Raw genomic sequence first — 19832 nt, 5'->3', positions numbered from 1 at the left:
CAGGTTGCTCTCTCGAAGGATGCGCTGGTTTGTGAGCGGAGACAGCTTGTCCATCCTATTTGTCAGGGTGTTGACATTTCCCATTGTTATAGAGGGAATCGATGGTTTAAAGTGCCTTCGCTGGTCCCTATGCATTGCCTTTTCAAAGCCAGCAGTTCTTCTCTGGTGTACACAAGAGAGCTGGCTCTTGTGGCAATAAAACTTGCATATCCACTGGGTAAAATGAAAAAGACGCTATACTATTCTACTGCGAAAACGAGCAGGAGTAGTGAAAAAGTAGAGAAAAAAATAAGGAAAAAACAAGTAAAAGTAAGAAAACCAACACAGTGCTGCAGAGTGACTAGAAAGGCTGCCGTCTCTCACAGCGCCAGAAGATCTGAGAAGGTCTGCAGAGGAGCTCTGAACGCACAACACGTGGAATCTTGAAGCAGATGGGCTACAGCAGCAGAAGACCACACTGGCTGCCACTCCTGTCAGCTAAGAACAGGAAACTGAGGCTACAGTTCACATGGGCTCACCAAAACTAGACAACAGAAGACTGGAAAAACGTTGCCTGGTCTGACAAGTCCTGTTTTTTTTTTTTTCTGCGATACTGAGATGGTATAGGGTCAGATTTTGGCATAAACAACATGAAAGCATCCATCCTGCCTTGGTGGTGTAATGGTGTAGGGGATATTTTCTTGGCACAATTTGGACCCATTAGTACCAACTGAGCACCAATTAAATGCCACAGCCTACCTGAGTATTGTTGCTGACCAAGTTCATCCACAGTGTAACCATCCTCTAATGGCCTGATGGCCATGCCACAAATCTCAAATCATCTCAATAAGAGTACCATGTAATGTACTCAATTCCTAATTTGTTGAAACCACCTGCTATTTTTTAAATTGTTACTTATGTGTTAATTGTTTGATGATTGTTCGTTTTATTTTTATTATGTGGAGTGTTAAGTGTTATTTTAGAGGACCACAATGGATATAAGCCCAGGATTTACAGTGTTTTTATTCTCAATTATTTTTTGATGTGTGTAATGACTGCAGTGCAGTGTTATGTGTTTTTGATCATCAAATAAAATCAATTAATCAATGGTTTCTTCGACATGACAATGAGTTCACTGTACTCAAATGGCCTCCACAGTCACCAGATCTCAATCTGCTAGAGCACCTTTGATTTGTGGTGGAATGGGAGATTCACATCACTCTGCAGCAAAATCTCTTAGGAATGCCTCCAGCACCTTGTTGAATCTATGACACAAAGAATTAAGGCAGTTCTGAATGCAAAAGGGGATCCAACCTGGTACTAGCAAAGGGTACCAGCGAGTGTATATTTTTCAGCTAAAACAAGGAAACAAGAAATAAAATACAACTTTCTTTTACTCCTGCATTAATCCCTGCATGTACTTGAAAGGGCATGATACATAAAGTCCACCATTGCCTGGGGAAATAGATAGTTATTACTTTCTGCTAACAATGAAAAAAACAATTACTACAGTGGACAATGTGTACAGTAGAGTGGGTACTGGAGTAAGTATTTTCTAGCCAATCTAACCACATCCTGGATCCTACTAACTACATCCTTTTTCCAAAGTTATATAGAGAAAGGAGCTCACCTTTTGTCCTGGCACACCTGGCTCACCCTGAAGAAATAAAACAAAGAGTATACATACCAGTATACCAAATGCAGATTTACACTGACAAATATACAGAAAATCAGGGAACTGAGTCTTGACTTGTGGGCTACTGTTTTCCACCAGAATGCTCTGATTGTGCTGCAATCCAGTTCAGCTCTTACTGCTCATGCTAAAGTCTATTAGCCACTGTTGGATTCAGCTCATTTTTCAAAGTGAGAGGCGTTTACAGGTCTCTGTACATTTCTCTGACCTCAATCTACCTTCCTCCTTGCAAATAATCTGTGACTGTTAATGCATCATGTGGAGATCTACTCATCCAATCCAAATGAAACACAGAGATGTATGGTGTTTCTGTTGTGTAGGTGGAGTTGGTCTGAACTTCAGAGCAGCTGCACTGAGACCAAGTGGAAAACTGTTTCTTGTGGCTTATTTTATTTGGGCCTGAGTGTGTTTGTCTGTAGTAACTCTAGAGTCATAATGAGAGGCCACACTGATGCTTTTCAGAATGTAATTTTGCTGGTTGGACAAGAAGAGAAATGTATTTACCTTCAGTCCTGGTAAAAGCTGCAGAAACAATGAAGAAATTACAAGTAGGTAAATGTCAACATTCACTAATGAGAACGTTCTAGAAAAATAAAGGTCACAGAATCACACTTACCCTTGGGTCTTTTCCTGGTTTGCCTGGCTCACCAGGCTTACCCTGTATGAAAAAAAACTCTTTAAACTGAATCTACAATGACAACAAATCCTAAATAATTTTAATATTTTTCATTATAGTCATTATAGAATTAAATCAATGTATCAATCAACAGTACTGAAAGAAGGACTAACACACTAAAACAGCTGATTGATTAAATCATTAACATCAGTTCATGCAGCTTTCTGAGTTGTTGTCCAACATGCTCTGGTGTTTGTGTGAAAGCTTAAATGTTTTGCAAGGTGGCTATTTAACCAGTGTATAGGTCTGGGACTTACCGGTGAGCCATTGGCTCCATTCAAGCCAGGGGTTCCTGGGAGTCCGGGTGGTCCTGGGGGTCCTGGGGGTCCCTGCACTCCAGGTTCACCCTGCTGAGAGACCTTGAGTTACAACCTGCTGTGCTGGAGTGAACTTTGCCACACCAGCCATGCCAACACAACAACCTCACACTACACCAAAAATAAATGCAGAGAGGAAGGTTAGATTAGGAGCAAAGCAAAATGCTTTAATGCTTAAGCACCAAGATTAATTCATGACCTTGGAATCTGTGATAAAATATTCTAATCTCAAGATTGACTTAGGTCTTCCAGAACTTTAATCATATCCCATGGACTTCAGGGAATGTCAGGTGTCAGGACATGATCTTTGCAAATATCCTAGATAAGAGGAGCAAACAGCAGGTGTCTGTCAATATATGATTGAAAATGACCCAGCATCAGTTACCAGTGTTGTGAAGTAGAAGAGCATTAACTGAAGACAACATCAGTGAATATGACTCCAACTCTGGTTACAGCACTCACTGGAGATAATGTGACCATTGTACAGAACTTCAGTCATGTAGTGAAGAGTGGCTGTATATTGGAATGTCTCATTCCAAGAGACACAGATTGTGAATGTCTTACTTGTTATTTCTCCGGCCCAGGACCCTGGATAAGGGCCTGGGCATGGGCCCAGATCACATGACTGAGGACCAACCAAACATTTGTCTGTGAACATGAGACAAAAACCACTCACAGCACCTGAGAAGTGGTCAACGTTATTGATCAGGGGTCAGTGGATGGCTGGATTAACACTAAGACACTGACATGTCATGAAAGAGACCACCATCTCTAAACAGAGAACAGGTTTGTAATTTTCCTTGTTACGTTACCAAAGTTTAGTACTTGAGTCACATGATGATATCTGAGCTAATTCTACTGGCTGTAGACCCATGCAGTCAAAAAGCTCCAGAGAAAGCTACTGACTGTACCTTCAGTTTAGAATGTTTTATCACAGATGTGGTTACAATACTGTTTCTTTTCATGACTATCTTTGTTTGTAAAGCAAGACACTGGGAATTAAGTAACAATATTTTTTTTGACATGCCACATTGAATGAAGGCTAATAGTCGTGATCTCTCATTTTTCCATGACTGTGTTGTCAAACGTACTGCAGCCTAGTTTAGTGTCGCTTCATATTCCCAAAATGAGTAAAAAGTAAGTTGTAAAGAGAGATCACATAGGATCTGTTACTGCTTAAGTAGTTTTTGTTTGTATTTGAAAGAAATGGTGCAATTTTGTTTGTGATCTTCTTTCAGCTTCCATGTAATCGATAGCTGATTACTGTGTGGTTATTCTGAAGACTGTCCACTGACAGCCACAGCCCTGGGAATTGTCTCAAACCAAAACCAAGACTAAACAAAATCAAATAAAAGAAATTTACAATGAGCACAGGATTTGAAGAGAATAAATACACCTCACCGGCTGAAATAAATCTGTCAGCTGCATTAACTTATCCTTTGTTTCACTGTGAAATAATTCCTGTTACACATAACATAAAATTTTCTGATTGGTCTAATATTTGTATGAATTTATCCATTATCCTACAATACAGTGAGTTTGGCAGGACATTTACAGCATTATACTATAGTACATGATTTATTTTCACCAGTGGCCCAACATGGTTGACGTTCCTAACACAAAGTGCTAGCCTTACTCCAGTCACTCAGCAATCACTGAGTTACTGAGGGAGAACACACCTGTATAGTAGCTCAGGACCTGGATTCACTGCCAACCTTCTATTCTGAGATAATAGAGAACATGATGCCAGTCTAACATGAATTTCTGGAAAGATGCTCTGCCCTACTTCACAGATAATTCTTCTCAGCTTCTCTTTGCTGGAGGAGTTTTGTTTCTACGTTCACCTTTAAAATACTTAGGGGTTATATATAAAGTTTTCTGTTGGATTCAAGTCAGGGGACAAACTTGGCCAGGTCTCAACGTTTAGAAAGGTTGGAAAATTCTCCTCTTGCTGATACAACCATCTTGTTTGATTCACCATCTTGTTGTATATACACACTGATGTGAGTTTACTGCAGCTGTCAGTGGTAACTAATAAAATCTGCTGTTCTCACAATAATCCAAGGTGATCACTAAGGCTCCTTCTCACATAGCTCCCTCTGGTGTTGTAGGAAGTCATGGACAGTAATGGCTGCAGGACAATGCAACAACTTTACATGTCTCTTTGAATGACGTAAGACATGTGGTAATGAATTGATAATGTTATCAGCTACTTATTAATATGTACTTTGTATTTTCTTATATTGAGTAAATTCCTTCAGTTTTGATATCAGCTTGGATATATTACACATTTAGAGATATATTCTCAAGTATAACTATCATTACCATCTTTTACATCCTTTTTGAAGTTATTACACCACAATTAGCTACATAAACAACTGTGCTTGTAGAGCAACCATATAGTATATTCTATGATTTACATTCATTACACGTATTTTGCACCACCACTTATCCCTTGGATTTATGTGATGACCCTTAATGTCCCAGTTCAATGTTCAGTGTAATACAGAAAGCAATATACCCTTTATTGGATTGGCTGGCTGTACAAGCCCCATGTAAGCGAGTGGAATGTCACAGATTAGTAATTTACTGTTTACAGGTGTTTTGGTTGTCTAACCTTAAACATAGTTTCTTTGCTGTAACCACAGTCTTTCTTTAAGGTTTAACATACTGTACCATGTTTGCCATGTGTAGACAAAGAAAAATATATATATACTGTTGTGGATATAAACTGGAATTTTGAAGAATCATTTATATCCAAATTTGTGACAGGCAATATGGTGAATTTAGCAAAATTTCAGATTTTTGTCTTTGTTTGTTTCTTTGTTTTTTCTTGCCATTTGCTACCTCCGCTTAAAACAACAGTGAATAGTTTTACATTTGTTTTTATTTAAGATTCAAGAAAGCTTTAAACAAAAAAACTAATGAGTTGCTTTGAGACCAGCAAAAATACTGTATTTGTATTTAATTTCCTGCCACGCATCATTAACAGACAAGACCTTTTCACTTCAATATGACTAAACATTCAGAAGCAGTAGCAGCCAAATGGTGGTTAATTACAGCATGATGGTGGAGGAGGGCAGGGGAGGTTTTGGCAACAAATGATGGCAGTTGGCATCCACTGGACAGGCAAAGAGGAGAGGCCAAGTAGGGGGCAGAGAGAATTGTACCTTGAGGCGTTTTAAGATTAGAGGGCTTATTGAGGGCATGTTTCGCACGGTGATGGGCAACATCTGCCAGGGGGAGTCACAAAGCACAGGTGGCCACCGGTGCAAAAAGGTCACAGGGCAAAGGTCACCAGGAGGCCAGAGAAAGGAAACAGGGTAGAACCAGGATAATGTTGGAAGTGGGGGAAGGGATATGGAGGAAAAAGAGAAATAGAACATGAGAGTGAAAAGCAAGGAAATGGGAAGGCAAAGGAGAGAAGAAACAAGGTTGAAGAAAGGAAAGACAAAAAGAGGCACCAGCACAGCAAACTATGGGCCTGGAGTGGAAAAGGGGAAGGTTGACGTACTGTGATGCCTGTATATATATTCAAAAGAATGAAAATGCATTAAAATATCTGAGATAATGTCAGAATCTGCTGGATGCAAATCAAGTATCTTCTATTCAGGATTTGTGTGCATCAGTTTCCCCATTAACAGTAAGCCAGGCCCCTAGATTGCAGCGGAGCAGAGGTGGGCACCAGTCTTGCCACAAAGAGAGTACAGTAGTATAGTTACAGTGCATATCCAGACTTACTGTGGCTAACTGTCCAACACAGGGCTGTACAATACGTCGCTTCTGTTGAGATGACCAGCATAATAGATAGAAGTTTAGGAGAGGACAGCACAGGTAAGATCCCACTGATAGCTACAGTTCCCCACTGACACCAAGTAGAACCAGCTGCATGACATCTTGCCTACTTTTTACATAACATACATATTTCCATAATTTTCATTATGCAGCAACCTTTAAAATAAAGACTGCCTTCACCCAATACCTGAAACTACTTTAACATACATATTTCTACCTTTAAGTCAGTTTCATTGTGTGATCTATCACACTACTTAAGGTAAATCAGCGAAAACATAACAATAGTAGTATTTCTATGGAAATATGTACAGCATGTTAAATATAAGTATGGGTATAAAAGTAGTAAAAGTAGGCAGGTGTGCCGCCTTGTCCCTCATCATTTCCAGCTATCCACCACAACACTGGAAACAGGTTTAAATGTATAGAAGTCAAGGTTGCCAATATTAAAGTAAAATAATCAAATAGAAATTTTATTTTCTATTTTTGTCTTTTCTCATTGTGATTGATTTTTCAATTTTAATGTGTGCAAATTAAAGTAAAATGCCATTGAAAGGTCATAGTCTAATAATTTTGTTACCTTTTGACTTCAAATAAGTTGTAGCCTACTATAAAAAGAGCAGATGCAATTTTCAGCCTGTACTATACTTTTTCAGCCCATTGCCTTTTTTGTTTGATTTGTTTCTTTTATCATAATTAAGTGTAATTAATTAAAGACCAAATTAAATTTCATAAGACTTATTTTCAAAATGGCAGTACACAATTAAAACTTTAAAATAAAATTGTTGTCTTTCAGTTATTTTTATTTTTGTAATTACATTTTGTTATTCTTCACATGCACACATAAGGAAGTTATGGATTTTAATATTGGCATCACTGTGCTTCTGCAGTACCTACAATTACTCTCAAATCAAGAAAAAGAAATTTAAAGACATACAAACTGTATATTATCTTGATATATCTTTTATGAAAAAGTTACTTGAAAAATATCTTCCAACAACCTTGTTACCACATTGATCTTTTTTTTTTCTTTTGGGTGGAGAGCAGAGGGTTGAGGAGAGCCTTGGCTCTGGGGCACTAGCTCTCTTTGCAGCACGACTTGGTGACACCCCAGCTGAGGGTTATCTATGGGGGTGTTTGGAGGAACCCACAAACCTTCAACATCAGAGCCTGACTGGAGCGCAAGGCAGCCAGGGTTTTCAATGGAAGATCCTGTACAAAGAGGCCCTACACACCAAGGAAGTGTTCATTTCAGTCAGTGCTGGCAATGGCAGAATGAGCCATAATCCGGCCACATAAAAGTCGCCTAGCGAAATCTGACTTGAATGATTTCAATTTAACTCAATAGCTCCAAAGGTTTATTGTTTTTACTTTCAGGGAGTGAGATGTTTAGGTAGATATCGATGTCATGTTCGTGTGAATGGGCTTAGCTTTACTTGGCCTAAGACTTGAAGTGGGGGAAATAGCTAGCCTGATGCTATGCATAGTGGCAAAACTGCCTACCAACACCTCTAATTGCATGTATCGTTTTAAATTTAGCTTTTATGTGAACAGAGGTGTAAATTAATAATGTTGGAGCTATCGCTTGATGAATCTGCACCATTCAGAGAAATACACCATGGTGAGTCAAGAAATTGTCTCCACTGCTTCCAGTCTCTATACTATAAGCAGGTGCAGGTATAAGTGGCAGATATGAGATAAGGGTATTCCCAAAACATTGATTTAATCCTGTAACCATGGGACTGTTGCTGAAATACAAATACACAGTTACATAGAAACACAAGAAATGTCTATTTATCTTGTTGGCTTTGCCTTGAGAGGCAAACTCTCTAAACAGTGACCAGTTTACCCTCACCAAAAGTGACCCCCCAAACCCCATGGGTTTCACTATAAAATTGAGGCCTGGAGTGTGAGCAGATACTGGAAACAGACCGCCCATACAAACTGCTGCAGGGGCTGAGAGAAGGGTATGAAAAACAAATTCAACAGGCAAACAGCTCGTTAGGAGCTTGGCTTTCTTCCAGGCTAAAAAGATCTAACCCCAGATTTTATCTGGGTCCGTCTTTCTCGAAACGCCCCACTCTATGACGGCATTTGCTGTCCGGAGATGTATATCACAACATGATATATTACTGATAACAACTCATACAACATTTCAACATGCATCCCAGTGTTATTTTGAGGGGCTTTTAATCAAGATAGCAAATGTTTATACTCCCCCGCCAACTTTAGCAGGAGTGGTTTAATAACTGAAAGGTTGAATTATACTGGAAATAGACTTAGCTATCAGAAAAATCCCCTTTTACACAGGAGACTTTTATTCTTGGGACCCCCACACACAGGCTCTTATCACGTCTCACTGTATGCTCTGCAAGCTGCCGGTAATTGCCCTGTTTTCTTTTAAGTAGCCAAACACAGAGATTGTGGGCCAAAGAACTGCAGTGTTCTGCATGTGCTACTCATCATGCTACCCGCCATTTGTCTGTCCAGCTTAAGCAGAAGTTTCTTTGATTCCACTTTTCTATTATGTTCTGACCTCACAAAACATTGCGAAGTATTGCTAAACACTGTAGGATGAACAACAGTACAGATTCATTTTGTGTCATAATAATAACAGTTGCAGTACAATAGTTGTATCCAGTGATGATGAAGTGGTGGTGGAAAAGAAACAATGTTTTCTTACCCGGTGTGTGTAGTCTCCACATACGCCCTGGTGAGAACAGAGACAAGTTTGATCAGAAATGAAAATACCACAAGAAGAAAATATGTTTTTACAGCAATTGGTTATAATCAGTCTCAGATTAAAGGGGAGCTCTGCAGATGTGAGGATCAGTAATGATGAGTGCAGATTAGCCAGTTTAAAATGCTCTGTGAAGAACAAGACAAGCTTTGCCAAGTCTGAGAGAACAGTCTGATGAAGTCACTGTCATGTCATCAGGGTTATTTCACCTTGGGCTTGGAGAGTAAAACTATATATTAGAAACTCTGTGTTACAAATTGAAGCACATATGTGATTTCCAAGTCAGGAAAGGGTTAACAAAAAGAAGCTATCATCTATTATGAGAATTGTAGGATTCATTGTTTTTGAGCTTTTATCCTACCATACTGCTTCAAATTTTGAACTTATTCTTTCACTTTTACTTTATTGTAAGTCCCCCCTTTAATGGATGTGTTGCTAGAGCACCTCTTTAATAGACCTTTAAGTAAAGGATCAGAATATGTTTTCCACCACTGCTAACAGGTAAAGAGAGTGTTACTGCTGCAAACTATGACTCACCTTCTCCCCTTTGGGTCCAGGTTCCCCCTGGAAAGCAAAATGTGATTGTTATTCAGTTAGCCTAAAGATAAATAGGTTAATATTTCAGATCTCAGACTTGGGAAACTTACTGGCTGTCCTTTAGGACCTCGCTGACCCTGAAAGACACCAGCAGCACAGTCAGTCATGATGATGTGATTTAGGCAATGATTTTCAATTCAACATGACTGAACACAATGCCTCCTATTAGCATGACTGAAATGAGTAAACATGGTATCAAGGTATCAATCAAACTGATGAAAAGCTGTTACAGGTGTCTGTTCTAATCATTGTGGGTGATGGCACTCAGCTTGACATCCAATCAGGCTCTCAGTACGCCCAGTGTAAGTAGCTGTCAGAGCTCAGTAACTGGTTGATTAATGAACCACATATTGTTGACCCCACTGGCTGGCTCAGCAGCTCCCAAAATTATTTCTACGCATTTACCAGACAACTGCTCAAAGCTCTTTTCAACACTCCCTGACATTTGTCAGGAAGCATAGAAACAGGAGCTCATTACAAAGTCAAGAGTATTTCAGTATTTCCTCAGTATCTATTTGGCCTCATCTTGTCATTTGTACTGGCATGTAGCTGGACACTGTGTGCAAGTGCCCCTGCTTCATAAAACAAACCCCAGCATGATGACTCCCTCTTGTTTGACCAGGAATAATGATCTTCAAACAGAGGTACACAAGGAGCTACTGAAATTAGCAGTGGGTGTGATAAAAACCAGAGCATCAACCTCAGCTAAACAAATCTGATCTGATCAAAATGATCTACATCACAACATCATTTCAAAAGAAGAGCTCTAGCTCTTCTAACCTGCAAATCTTTACTGAAGCTGGAAATAATCCCAGAGGATGATCCAAACTGGTGGGGAAAATGGCCAGCAGGAGAAGTCAAATAACAATGTTTATTTTATGCTCCATCCAGATTTTTTTAAATTTCTCCCTTTTTACCAATACCATGGTTAAGGGTACAGAAACATCATGGTTATAGCAAATGAATATGGCAAAATATGGCAACAATGATTCAGGTATGGTACAGAGGCAGATCACGGTTAAGTTTGATTTTTTTTTAAAAGTCAGTTAAAACATGTTACATGCCCATCCACAACCCTAACCACCTCGCCTTCATCTTCCACCTTAAAGGAAAATGAAGATGAATGACAAACATAAACTTAAATAGCCTGTGGAGGCTGGAAGTCTGTGATAGCTGAGAGTCAGTCATAGTAAGTTGTCTTCAAAGGATATGAATGATACCGTCACTACATAGCTAATTAAGAATCAAAATATTTGAGAATAAAGAATTTTAATGTTGAAGAAAATGGATGATGCTTTAAATGTTCTTCAGCCTAGGTAAGTCTAAAGTCCCTTAATGCCCATTTCAGTTAGTCACTAACCCTGACTAAAAGTCAGATTGTGGCTAACAGCTCCCATTTGGACAGACCTTTTCCCTACTGCATAGAACCCACTGTTAGCCTATTACTGTGTGCATAAATCAGGCCACTACTCTGTTTTCTTTATAACTTGGTGGGTTCAAAATAAAGAGACATATACATCCAAGGTTTAATGGGCTTCAGTGCTTCACTGGTGGTAACAGTATTACAGTGCAACTATTTGTATGAGCAATGTAAGGAATGCTTACCACGTCTCCCTTCAGTCCATTCTGTCCCTGTGGAAACATTAAGATTGTGAGTGCAGGTGATAAAATAACTTTACCAATCTACACAGATTGATTCAGTGATTTATTGGAAAAACTCTAAGAAATAACCATAGCATGTTTAACCCCACCCTATAATAACAGTAATAGAGATTTTATTACAATAATGACTATAATCATTCTTAGCTTAATTGTGCTCATTATCTTCACAGGGAACTGGGATCTGGGCACTGAAGGAGCACTCAATTATTCAGTTATTTTACTTTTTGACAGAAACTCACAGGCTTGCCATCCAACCCAATTGGACCCTAGGATAAAAGAAAAGTTTTGTTACAAAAAAGCAGCTGTTTGCCGATACTGGCTAGAAAAAAATAAAACAAAAACAAAAACAAAAAAAACAACAACAATGAAGGTAAAATTGCAGAGGAATAACATTGGAAGTGCAGTGAAACTTAGGTTGCAGTTACCCCTGATTCAGGCTTGTCATACCATGCATCTTGATTCTAGATAGACCTCTAAAAGAACTCAGGCATGTCAGTCATTCAGGAGCTCATAAATTTAGTTACAGGAAGAAAGTTGAAAATACTTGTACTTTAATTTTTTGGTTTGTTCTTTTTTGGGCATTTTTAAGGTAAAAAAAAAAAAACTGCAATGAGTGATCATAAAGTAACAACATTTTTCTTCCTCTTTCTATCTCAGGTACAATAATGAGTACCTGAGTGACTGAAATGTCTCTGCTCAAAAACACTAAGGTAGTGGTTTGAGAGGACACACACCAACTACCAGCCACAACATTAAAACCTGGTGGCTGAATGTTGTATATGTACAGTATATGTACATATACACCATATAGCAACTATATAGTAACAGTTTATTCATCATTTTGCATATTATAATTAAATTAAATTGAAATCTAGAATTTTCAGCATTTAGACAAATCAGCAAAGCATAATTTGCAGTATTAATCTCACAGGCAGAATGGTCAAGACTTACTGGAAAGCCTGGAAATCCTCTTGTTCCAGGTTGTCCCTAGAGAGAAGCAGAAAAACAATCAGTGTGTTTGTTCTCTTCCCCATGCGAAAAAAAATGGCCTCACTGTTTTTTTTAATACAAAAGTTGATCATTCAAATTTGATTTTTCATGTTCAAATATTAAGCAAACATGGAGGAGAGGTCCTAAAAGTATTCAAAAAGCTTTATTAAAATTAAAACTATGGGCATCAATTCAAAGCCCCAAAAAAGCTAGTTGTAAGTGACCGTTGAAAAGAAAGAAAGAAAAGAAGACTGAACTCTTCTTTCTTTTCTTTCTTTCTTTCTTTCTTTCTTTCTTCTTCTTCTTCTTTTTTTTTTTTTGCAAAGTGTTATTTCTAATGTCAAGAATTAACTTTCACATGCAACTCTTAAACCAACTCAAATTACTTCTCAGAGAAATAATAAAAATGATCCATTCACTGACAGAGACCACGAGATGTCATTAAAAGCTCCTCAAAAAGCTTAAATCTAAATTTTGACATCAAAATTTTGCATTGCAAGCAATCACTGTTTCCCTTCAAAATGTTTCCTATGTATTTTTACTTTCACTGTACATATGTCTCAGAAAATGTCTTTTTTGTAGCCCATAGTCAGGTTGTAATGTTGAAAACATTTCTCTCAGTGTAGAATATTTTGCACTAACCTAACCAACCCAATGACCCAATTACAATGTGGCAAAGAAGTCAAGGCACTTAGCTTGCCCAGTCATTTCCTCTTGTTCTCCTTACCTCTCTGTTGAATGAATGTCCTTGTTCCATCTAAGGTCACAACTGGAGTCTCTCATGTCAGTTTCACCTACTGTGCTAAACTACGTTTTAAGTGTTTCTGACTGGCTCTCTAAGTTCAGGACTTGGCTCCTACTATGTGGAGCTTCCTTCACAACCTGTTATTCATTAGAAATGCCTATTAATATCCAGGAAGCGTGGGCTCACAGGTATAGATTGAATCAATTAAATCAATTAGAAAAACAGATGTGTGTTCCACTTAAGTTGGCCTGACTCCTGGTAATGCCATCTTTTAAAAAAAGACATATTATGCAACTTGTGTTGTCCTTCTGAAAACTAAAAAGGAGAAAAAAGAAAGACTACACTCATTTGAGAGGAACTATGAGATGAACTGTATAACTAACACTGACCTTAGCTGGACCAGGATGAAGGTTCTTGCTTTGCTTCCTGATAAAACAACAAGGCTAATGATCCAATTCAGGGCCAAATCACAGCTCCAGTTCTCTGTGACAATGCTGCTGTTTACACACAAGCTGTAAAAAAGTATTATTCTATCAATTTTTGGTGCATACACCCAGTCTTGAGTAAAGACTGTTAAACCTGAGCCAGGTACCCCTTAAGTCTGGAAAGAAGCAGGTTTCTCAAATTGTCATGTTTTATCAACAGAAGTGAAAAGCCTATCAGTGTCTGAGAACCTGATGCATTAGGCAGAGATCTACAAAAACAGTAGCTAACCAAAAAGTTTGGTGTGTGGGCAGGCAGAAGTAATTGAAGATAGGAGGTTTGTTAGCTGTAAGGACAGGTGAAAACACTTACAGGAGGTCCTCTTGGTCCAATGATAGACAGACCTGGCTCGCCTGGTGCTCCCTAAGAACAGAGAGAAAGAGAGGAAGAAAACATAACTAAAACATAAGATGGAGAGGGAATTCCAGTTGCTTGCTCAGTCAGTCAAGAGATCAGTGAAATTCAGCACATGGAAAGTGGTAAAAAGTTATAATGGGGGAAAATCGATCCACTAGCACACACAATGTGTCTAATTCTAAAACATAAATGTCACCTTTCAGACAACCATGGTGGACATGCACAGAAATGCAGAGCTCTGGTAACACTAGTGAAATTAATCTTTTTTTGGGAAATAGGTGGTGCTAGAAGCCTAGTGATATAGTGGCTAATTGCAAGGTTAGGTGGTGAACTGCAGAATTAGGAGAAAATGTGATCTCAGTGACTCTGACTGTGACCGTGGTTTGAGTATTTCTGAAACTGCTTATCTCCTGGGATTTTCACACACAAGAGTCTCTAGAGTTTCTACTCAGAATGGAGCCAAAAACAAAACCCATCCAGTGAGCAGGAGTTCTGTGGAGGGAAACACCATGTTGATGAGAGAGGTCAGAGGAGAATGGAGCTGACAGAAAGGCTACAGTTACTCAGATAACCACTCTTTACAACTGTGCTGAGCAGAAAAGCATTTCAGAGTGAACAACACCTCCAACCTTGAGGTGGATGGACTACAACAGTGTCAGACCACATCAGGTCCCACTCCTGTTAGCCATGAACAGAAATCTGAGGCTGCAGTAGACACAGGCTCACCAAAACTGGACAGTTGAAGACTGGAAACACGTAGCCTGGTCTGATGGATTTTTGAGTGTGGATTTCTGCTGAGGCAGCAGATGGTAGGCTCAGAATTTGGCTTCAACAGCATGAATCCATGGAGTCAACCTGCCTTGTGTCAACAGTCCAGCCTGGTGGTGGTGGTGTAATGGTGTGGGGAATGTTTTCTTGACTCACTTTGGGCCCTTAATTATGGTTTGAGTGCCACTGAGTATTGTGGCTGACCATGTTGATCCCTTTATGGCCACAGTTTACCATCTTCTAATGGTTACTTCTAGCAGGATAATGCACCATGTCACAAAGCTAAAATCTCAAACTGGTTTCATGAACATGTGTGTTCAGTGAACTTCAGAGGTCTTCTCAGTCACCAGATCTGAATCCAGTAGAACACCATTGGGATGTGGTAGAGCAGGAGATTGGCAGCATAAATGTGCAGATGGCAAATCTGCAGAAATGATGTGATGCAGTCATGTGAACATGGAGCAGAATCTCAGAGGAAAGTGTCCAACATCTTATTGAATCTATGCTATGAAGAACTGAGGTTGTTTGAGAGCAGTATGGTGTTCCTAATAAAGTGCTCAGTGAGTGTATGTTCCTTGTGTGGAAAGTAGAAAGAAGCCAATAGATTAGTTTGAATATGAAACTGAAGAGCCACTTCAGAAAGATAAGTTACTTTTTCTGTTCCCTTAAACTTGGCCAAAAACCATATGTGTTTTCCATTTCATTGCACATTTGGCCTTACACATCACAAAACATGTATTTGATGAGAACAAACCTGTTTATGTATTTATTCATCTACCTATTGCCCACCTGGGGGCAGTGGAACATGGTGAAGATACAACATCTTGTTAAGGCAAATGACTTTGCAGTAGACACAGTCCAACATTATCATTCCATTCATGGTGTTTTTGATCAGCATATAAGTTGTATGTCCAATTTCTGTTACTCTTCAAGCTCTGTTTTGGTCTCCAGCAACTTCTGAGAAAATTGTTTGGCTCCTTTCTGCTTCACCAGCTAGTTGCTAATGTTGACTCTCTGCTCTTTGGTCATACATAGGTAGTATTGCTGGGAAAAAAGTTGATGAGAAAAGAAATTTGCCAGCTGGAAAAACAGAACATTGCAGTAAAAGAGGCTAAAAAGCTCTGTAAAACCAAGTGGGACCACAGAGCTGTTGATTATTTGTGAGTATTTGTCAGATTGAGCTACATAAATGGTCAGTTCAGTCAGTGTTCATGTAAAAAGTATTTACCAGTGCAGGTGAAAGGTGAAATAGTTAAATCTTTGGGAAAATATGGTCTGTTAGAACGATGGATGGAGAAAGTCCATCTATCCATTATCTGTACTGGAGTCAATCCTAGCTGACAATGGGTGAGAGATGGGGTACACCCTGAACAGATCAGATCAGTCTATCACAGGGCTGACGTATAGAGACAAACAACCATTCACACACACACCTACAGGCACTTTAGAGTCACCAATTAACCTGCATGTCTTTGGACTTGGGAGAAAGTCAGAGTATCTGGAGAGAACCCATGCAGAAACAGAGAACATGCAAACTCCACACAGAAAAGCCCCAGGTATTAAATATGTTAAATGTACTTTCTTCCTCAGAAAATATATTAAAAAGCCAGTTTTGAGTTTTTATTTGATAGCAGTCTTCTTCTTCTGAAATGGGGGAATGGTGGGAAAATATCTGGTTAGCATTGGCAATTGTAGGCAATCAGAAGAAAAAAAGGGGGGACTCACTCTTAAAAACATTGCTTCATTGTGCTAACAATGATCAAAAACTCAGGCAGGGTATGTAAGCAGCTATGCATTTAACTCAATGTAATCCTCACATGAACTTAAAATCCACTTTCAACAAAATGCAGCAGACAGGAGACTTTTTGTGAGTGTTCATTACATTAATGTGAATAAAAGCAATCATTTTGATTTTGATGTCCCTGGACTGCTGACATTGGCAGAGTTACTGCACATTTACCATCACTGTTGACATAGGTTAGCAATTCATGAAGCCAAATAGGAGATGTTGGAGCCTACAGTAAAATTAGCCTTACATGTAATTTCCACCATGAGGCCAATATCAGTCTTTTTTCTCCCAGCTGGCAGCTCATATTTATGGTAACTTCAACATGAGAGACAGCTAAGATTTAACTGTTGCAGGACACACCAGTAACAGTATTATTTATCTTGGTGTATAACTCTATTCAATCTATGTTCTCTTTGAGAATCTCCTCGTGTACTCTGCTATGGCCTCTATAAATGTCTCCCCACTTCCTTTGGGGAGTCTTAAATTAGAACTTTCAAACACTTATGTGACAAATTGTAACTATTGTGTTTCATACTTTGAAGAGTTGAGGTAATCCAACCAGGGTGGGAAACCATTTACAGAATGCGATCCTCATGCTGTTTGAAAATACAGACTTGAGTCCCTGATACAAATCATATGCTACCTGTCCACACTCTGAATACAGCTCTGTACTTCAAACCACCAACACCACCACCTACTTGGCCACATCTTAGCAACGTCTCAAATGACGGCGTATTTATATTTAATCGTTTTTCTATGACTCATCCTACTTTTCTATGACTGGCTTGACCATAGGTGACCAAAGTAAAAAAGGACACCAAACCAAAGCCAGAAAATTCTCAGACAAAATTGTAGTTTGTCTTTTACTAATGCTAAATTCCATAATCCTGCCAATAGCACATGCTCCTAAACTTACCTTCTCCCCTGCTTGTCCTTTTAACCCCTGGGATCAGTCACAGCAGACACAGTGGCATGCAAAAAGGTGTGAAGGGATGGGAGAGACACAAGAGAGAGAGGAACCAGTGTTATTTATGAAGACGGTTCAGAGCATGCAGCATCCTGGGATCATGAAGAAGGGGATGGTGACAGAGCTAAGGAGACCTACTACATGTATCAGTTAAGAGGTGCTAAGTGGAAGTTAAAAGCCTCAGTGAGTTTCAAGACATTAACCCTTATTTTATTCTGCTTTTTTCTTCATTTGTGTTTAATGCATGTTCAACCAAGTACAACGCCTTAAATCCTTTAGAGACAGTTCAAATGCTCTGCCCTATCTGTACAATTCATCACAGTGATATTTCATGACATACAAAAGAGACAGAGCTTTTGAAGAGACTTTTGCCTCTAGATGCAGTGTGACAGGATTCACATTCATGTAAAGCATACTGAGACATTAAGGATTGCTGTGTGGTAAACAGTTACACACATCAAGATTGATTTTTTTATTATACACAATAGAACAACACATCTGGGTGTGGGTTAAACATGTTACTTCACTTTTTCTAAGAAGGGACATGAGGAAAACACAGCTCTCTTTGGGAGCAGAGTTAGAAAAACAAGTCTGTTCACCAGTACTGGCCTTTCAGTCAGTGTTACATACCTTTAATGTATAATCCATTTTGGGTAATTACATATTTACCATAGAATTATCAACTTTATGCTGAACTGAATCTAATTCTTCAATTTTATAGTATCCTCATTTTAAAAGCTGTTTCAGAGGCCCTTATGGCTTTTTTTGAAAATAAATACAGGATATCTGTTACTAACAGCCTAAGTAGCTGCTCTTGGCATTCAGATAATTAAACCCCATTCTGATAATTGGGCACTCTGACTTGTTTTCATGCTGTGAAATTCCTTACCTATGTGAGAGCCCTGAAAGCTATGGAGAAAAAATATGTGTTAAATCAATCCAGACCAATTTCAAAACCAACGAAATAAATTGTGTGATAACCTTGTAAATTACAGGCTGTTAATTGTGCAGCACTGACTGGAATTTAGAAGTTGTCACTTCAAAGCTTCAAAGGTTTAACAGTGAGCTGAGAGGCAGTTTCAGGGAATGTATGTTGAAACACGATGACAGTTACAAGTAGGGTAAGATCATGTTATTATTTGTGATTGCTAATGCTGTAATTAGTGTTTACATTTATTTTATGAAATGTTAATTGGATATTTCCTGACATCATTGTGTAATTTAATGTCAGCAAATTAAAAGGCGAGTGAACTAGCTTTGGGAAAGACGTGGTGCGTTGACTTTGTTATTTCTGTACAGATGAAACTATGTGGTATGGCAGGTTGTGCTGACAGAAATAGGAAATGTGGAACTTCCACAATATAAAACATAACATACGAACCAATGGTAATAATTATATTTCATACTGTGAGTTTTCAGCTATTTTGGTTGATGTAGACATCTGCCTGAAGGTGGGTAAAACTATCCTGAGGTTACATAGGGTAACAGAATTCCTTGAACTAATCAGAATAATGCAGGTGGTTTTTGCCCCTCCCTAAAAGAGCAATTCTACAATTCAGCAGACTGGAGAGTGAAGGAGAACTGCATAGAGCCCTTATCAGCCAAAGTAAGATCTCCTGTGCGGATGGACAATTGGTGTGCATGGCCTTTAACAAGTTACATTTTAGTCATAGACACAGCAGTCTTTGTCTTATGCCACTTCAGAGCACATGTTACTTTGCTTTGTTATATGAATGTAACCACTACTATGGTGTGTTTAGTACACAAAGCCAAGTCACTCACCATTCTCCCAGGTATTCCCATACTTCCTTTGTCACCCTATTGACCAGTGCAAATTCAGAAGAAACAGGGATCATTAAGAATGTTAGACTGGAGACTCAAGTGAACTCTTAAATGGATACCTTGTCATTTAGACTTTGTGCTTCTTGGGGTCTTTGTTGTTTTCAAGGCAAAACATGAATCTAATCTCATTGAATTGAATTGAATTTAACTTGGATAAAATTCAACTGACAAATTATAAGATACACATCACTGTCAGCACTTTTATAATTGATAATTGAACCTAACAGGAAACAGATGCTTATACTGGGTATACACAGTCCTAATGCCATGGTATCCATTTAAAAAATAACATTATTTGTGTTAAGAGGGCTTAGTCAATTCACCATGCCATGCCTAATGTTAAGACTAGAGACAAGCATTTAATTATACTGTGGTAGAAATATCTACTCTAATGCAGGCATGCCCAACCCAAGAATCTCAACAGATGTGAGATAA

General features: G+C 38.8%; 1 protein-coding gene across 1 annotated transcript in view; it reads right to left on the bottom strand.

The window, feature by feature from the left end:
* LOC108895316 (collagen alpha-1(XIII) chain-like) overlaps positions 1-19832 on the bottom strand; it is a 111048-nt gene that overhangs the window by 41255 nt on the left and 49961 nt on the right. Inside the window, exons 4-15 of the mRNA XM_051076474.1 lie at positions 13987-14037; positions 12408-12443; positions 11696-11722; positions 11400-11426; positions 9845-9871; positions 9735-9761; positions 9141-9167; positions 7613-7684; positions 2606-2695; positions 2289-2330; positions 2177-2194; positions 1610-1636 (exon numbers count right to left, since the gene is read on the bottom strand). Coding sequence (XP_050932431.1) covers positions 1610-1636; positions 2177-2194; positions 2289-2330; positions 2606-2695; positions 7613-7684; positions 9141-9167; positions 9735-9761; positions 9845-9871; positions 11400-11426; positions 11696-11722; positions 12408-12443; positions 13987-14037 — 471 coding nt within the window. The remainder of the gene's footprint in view (positions 1-1609; positions 1637-2176; positions 2195-2288; positions 2331-2605; positions 2696-7612; positions 7685-9140; positions 9168-9734; positions 9762-9844; positions 9872-11399; positions 11427-11695; positions 11723-12407; positions 12444-13986; positions 14038-19832) is intronic.

This window comes from Lates calcarifer, linkage group LG16_LG22, assembly GCF_001640805.2.
Source record: "Lates calcarifer isolate ASB-BC8 linkage group LG16_LG22, TLL_Latcal_v3, whole genome shotgun sequence".
Taxonomy (NCBI): Eukaryota; Metazoa; Chordata; class Actinopteri; family Centropomidae; genus Lates; species Lates calcarifer.
The sequence above is the reverse complement of the archived record's forward strand: the minus strand, read 5'-3'. Positions and strand labels throughout refer to the sequence as shown.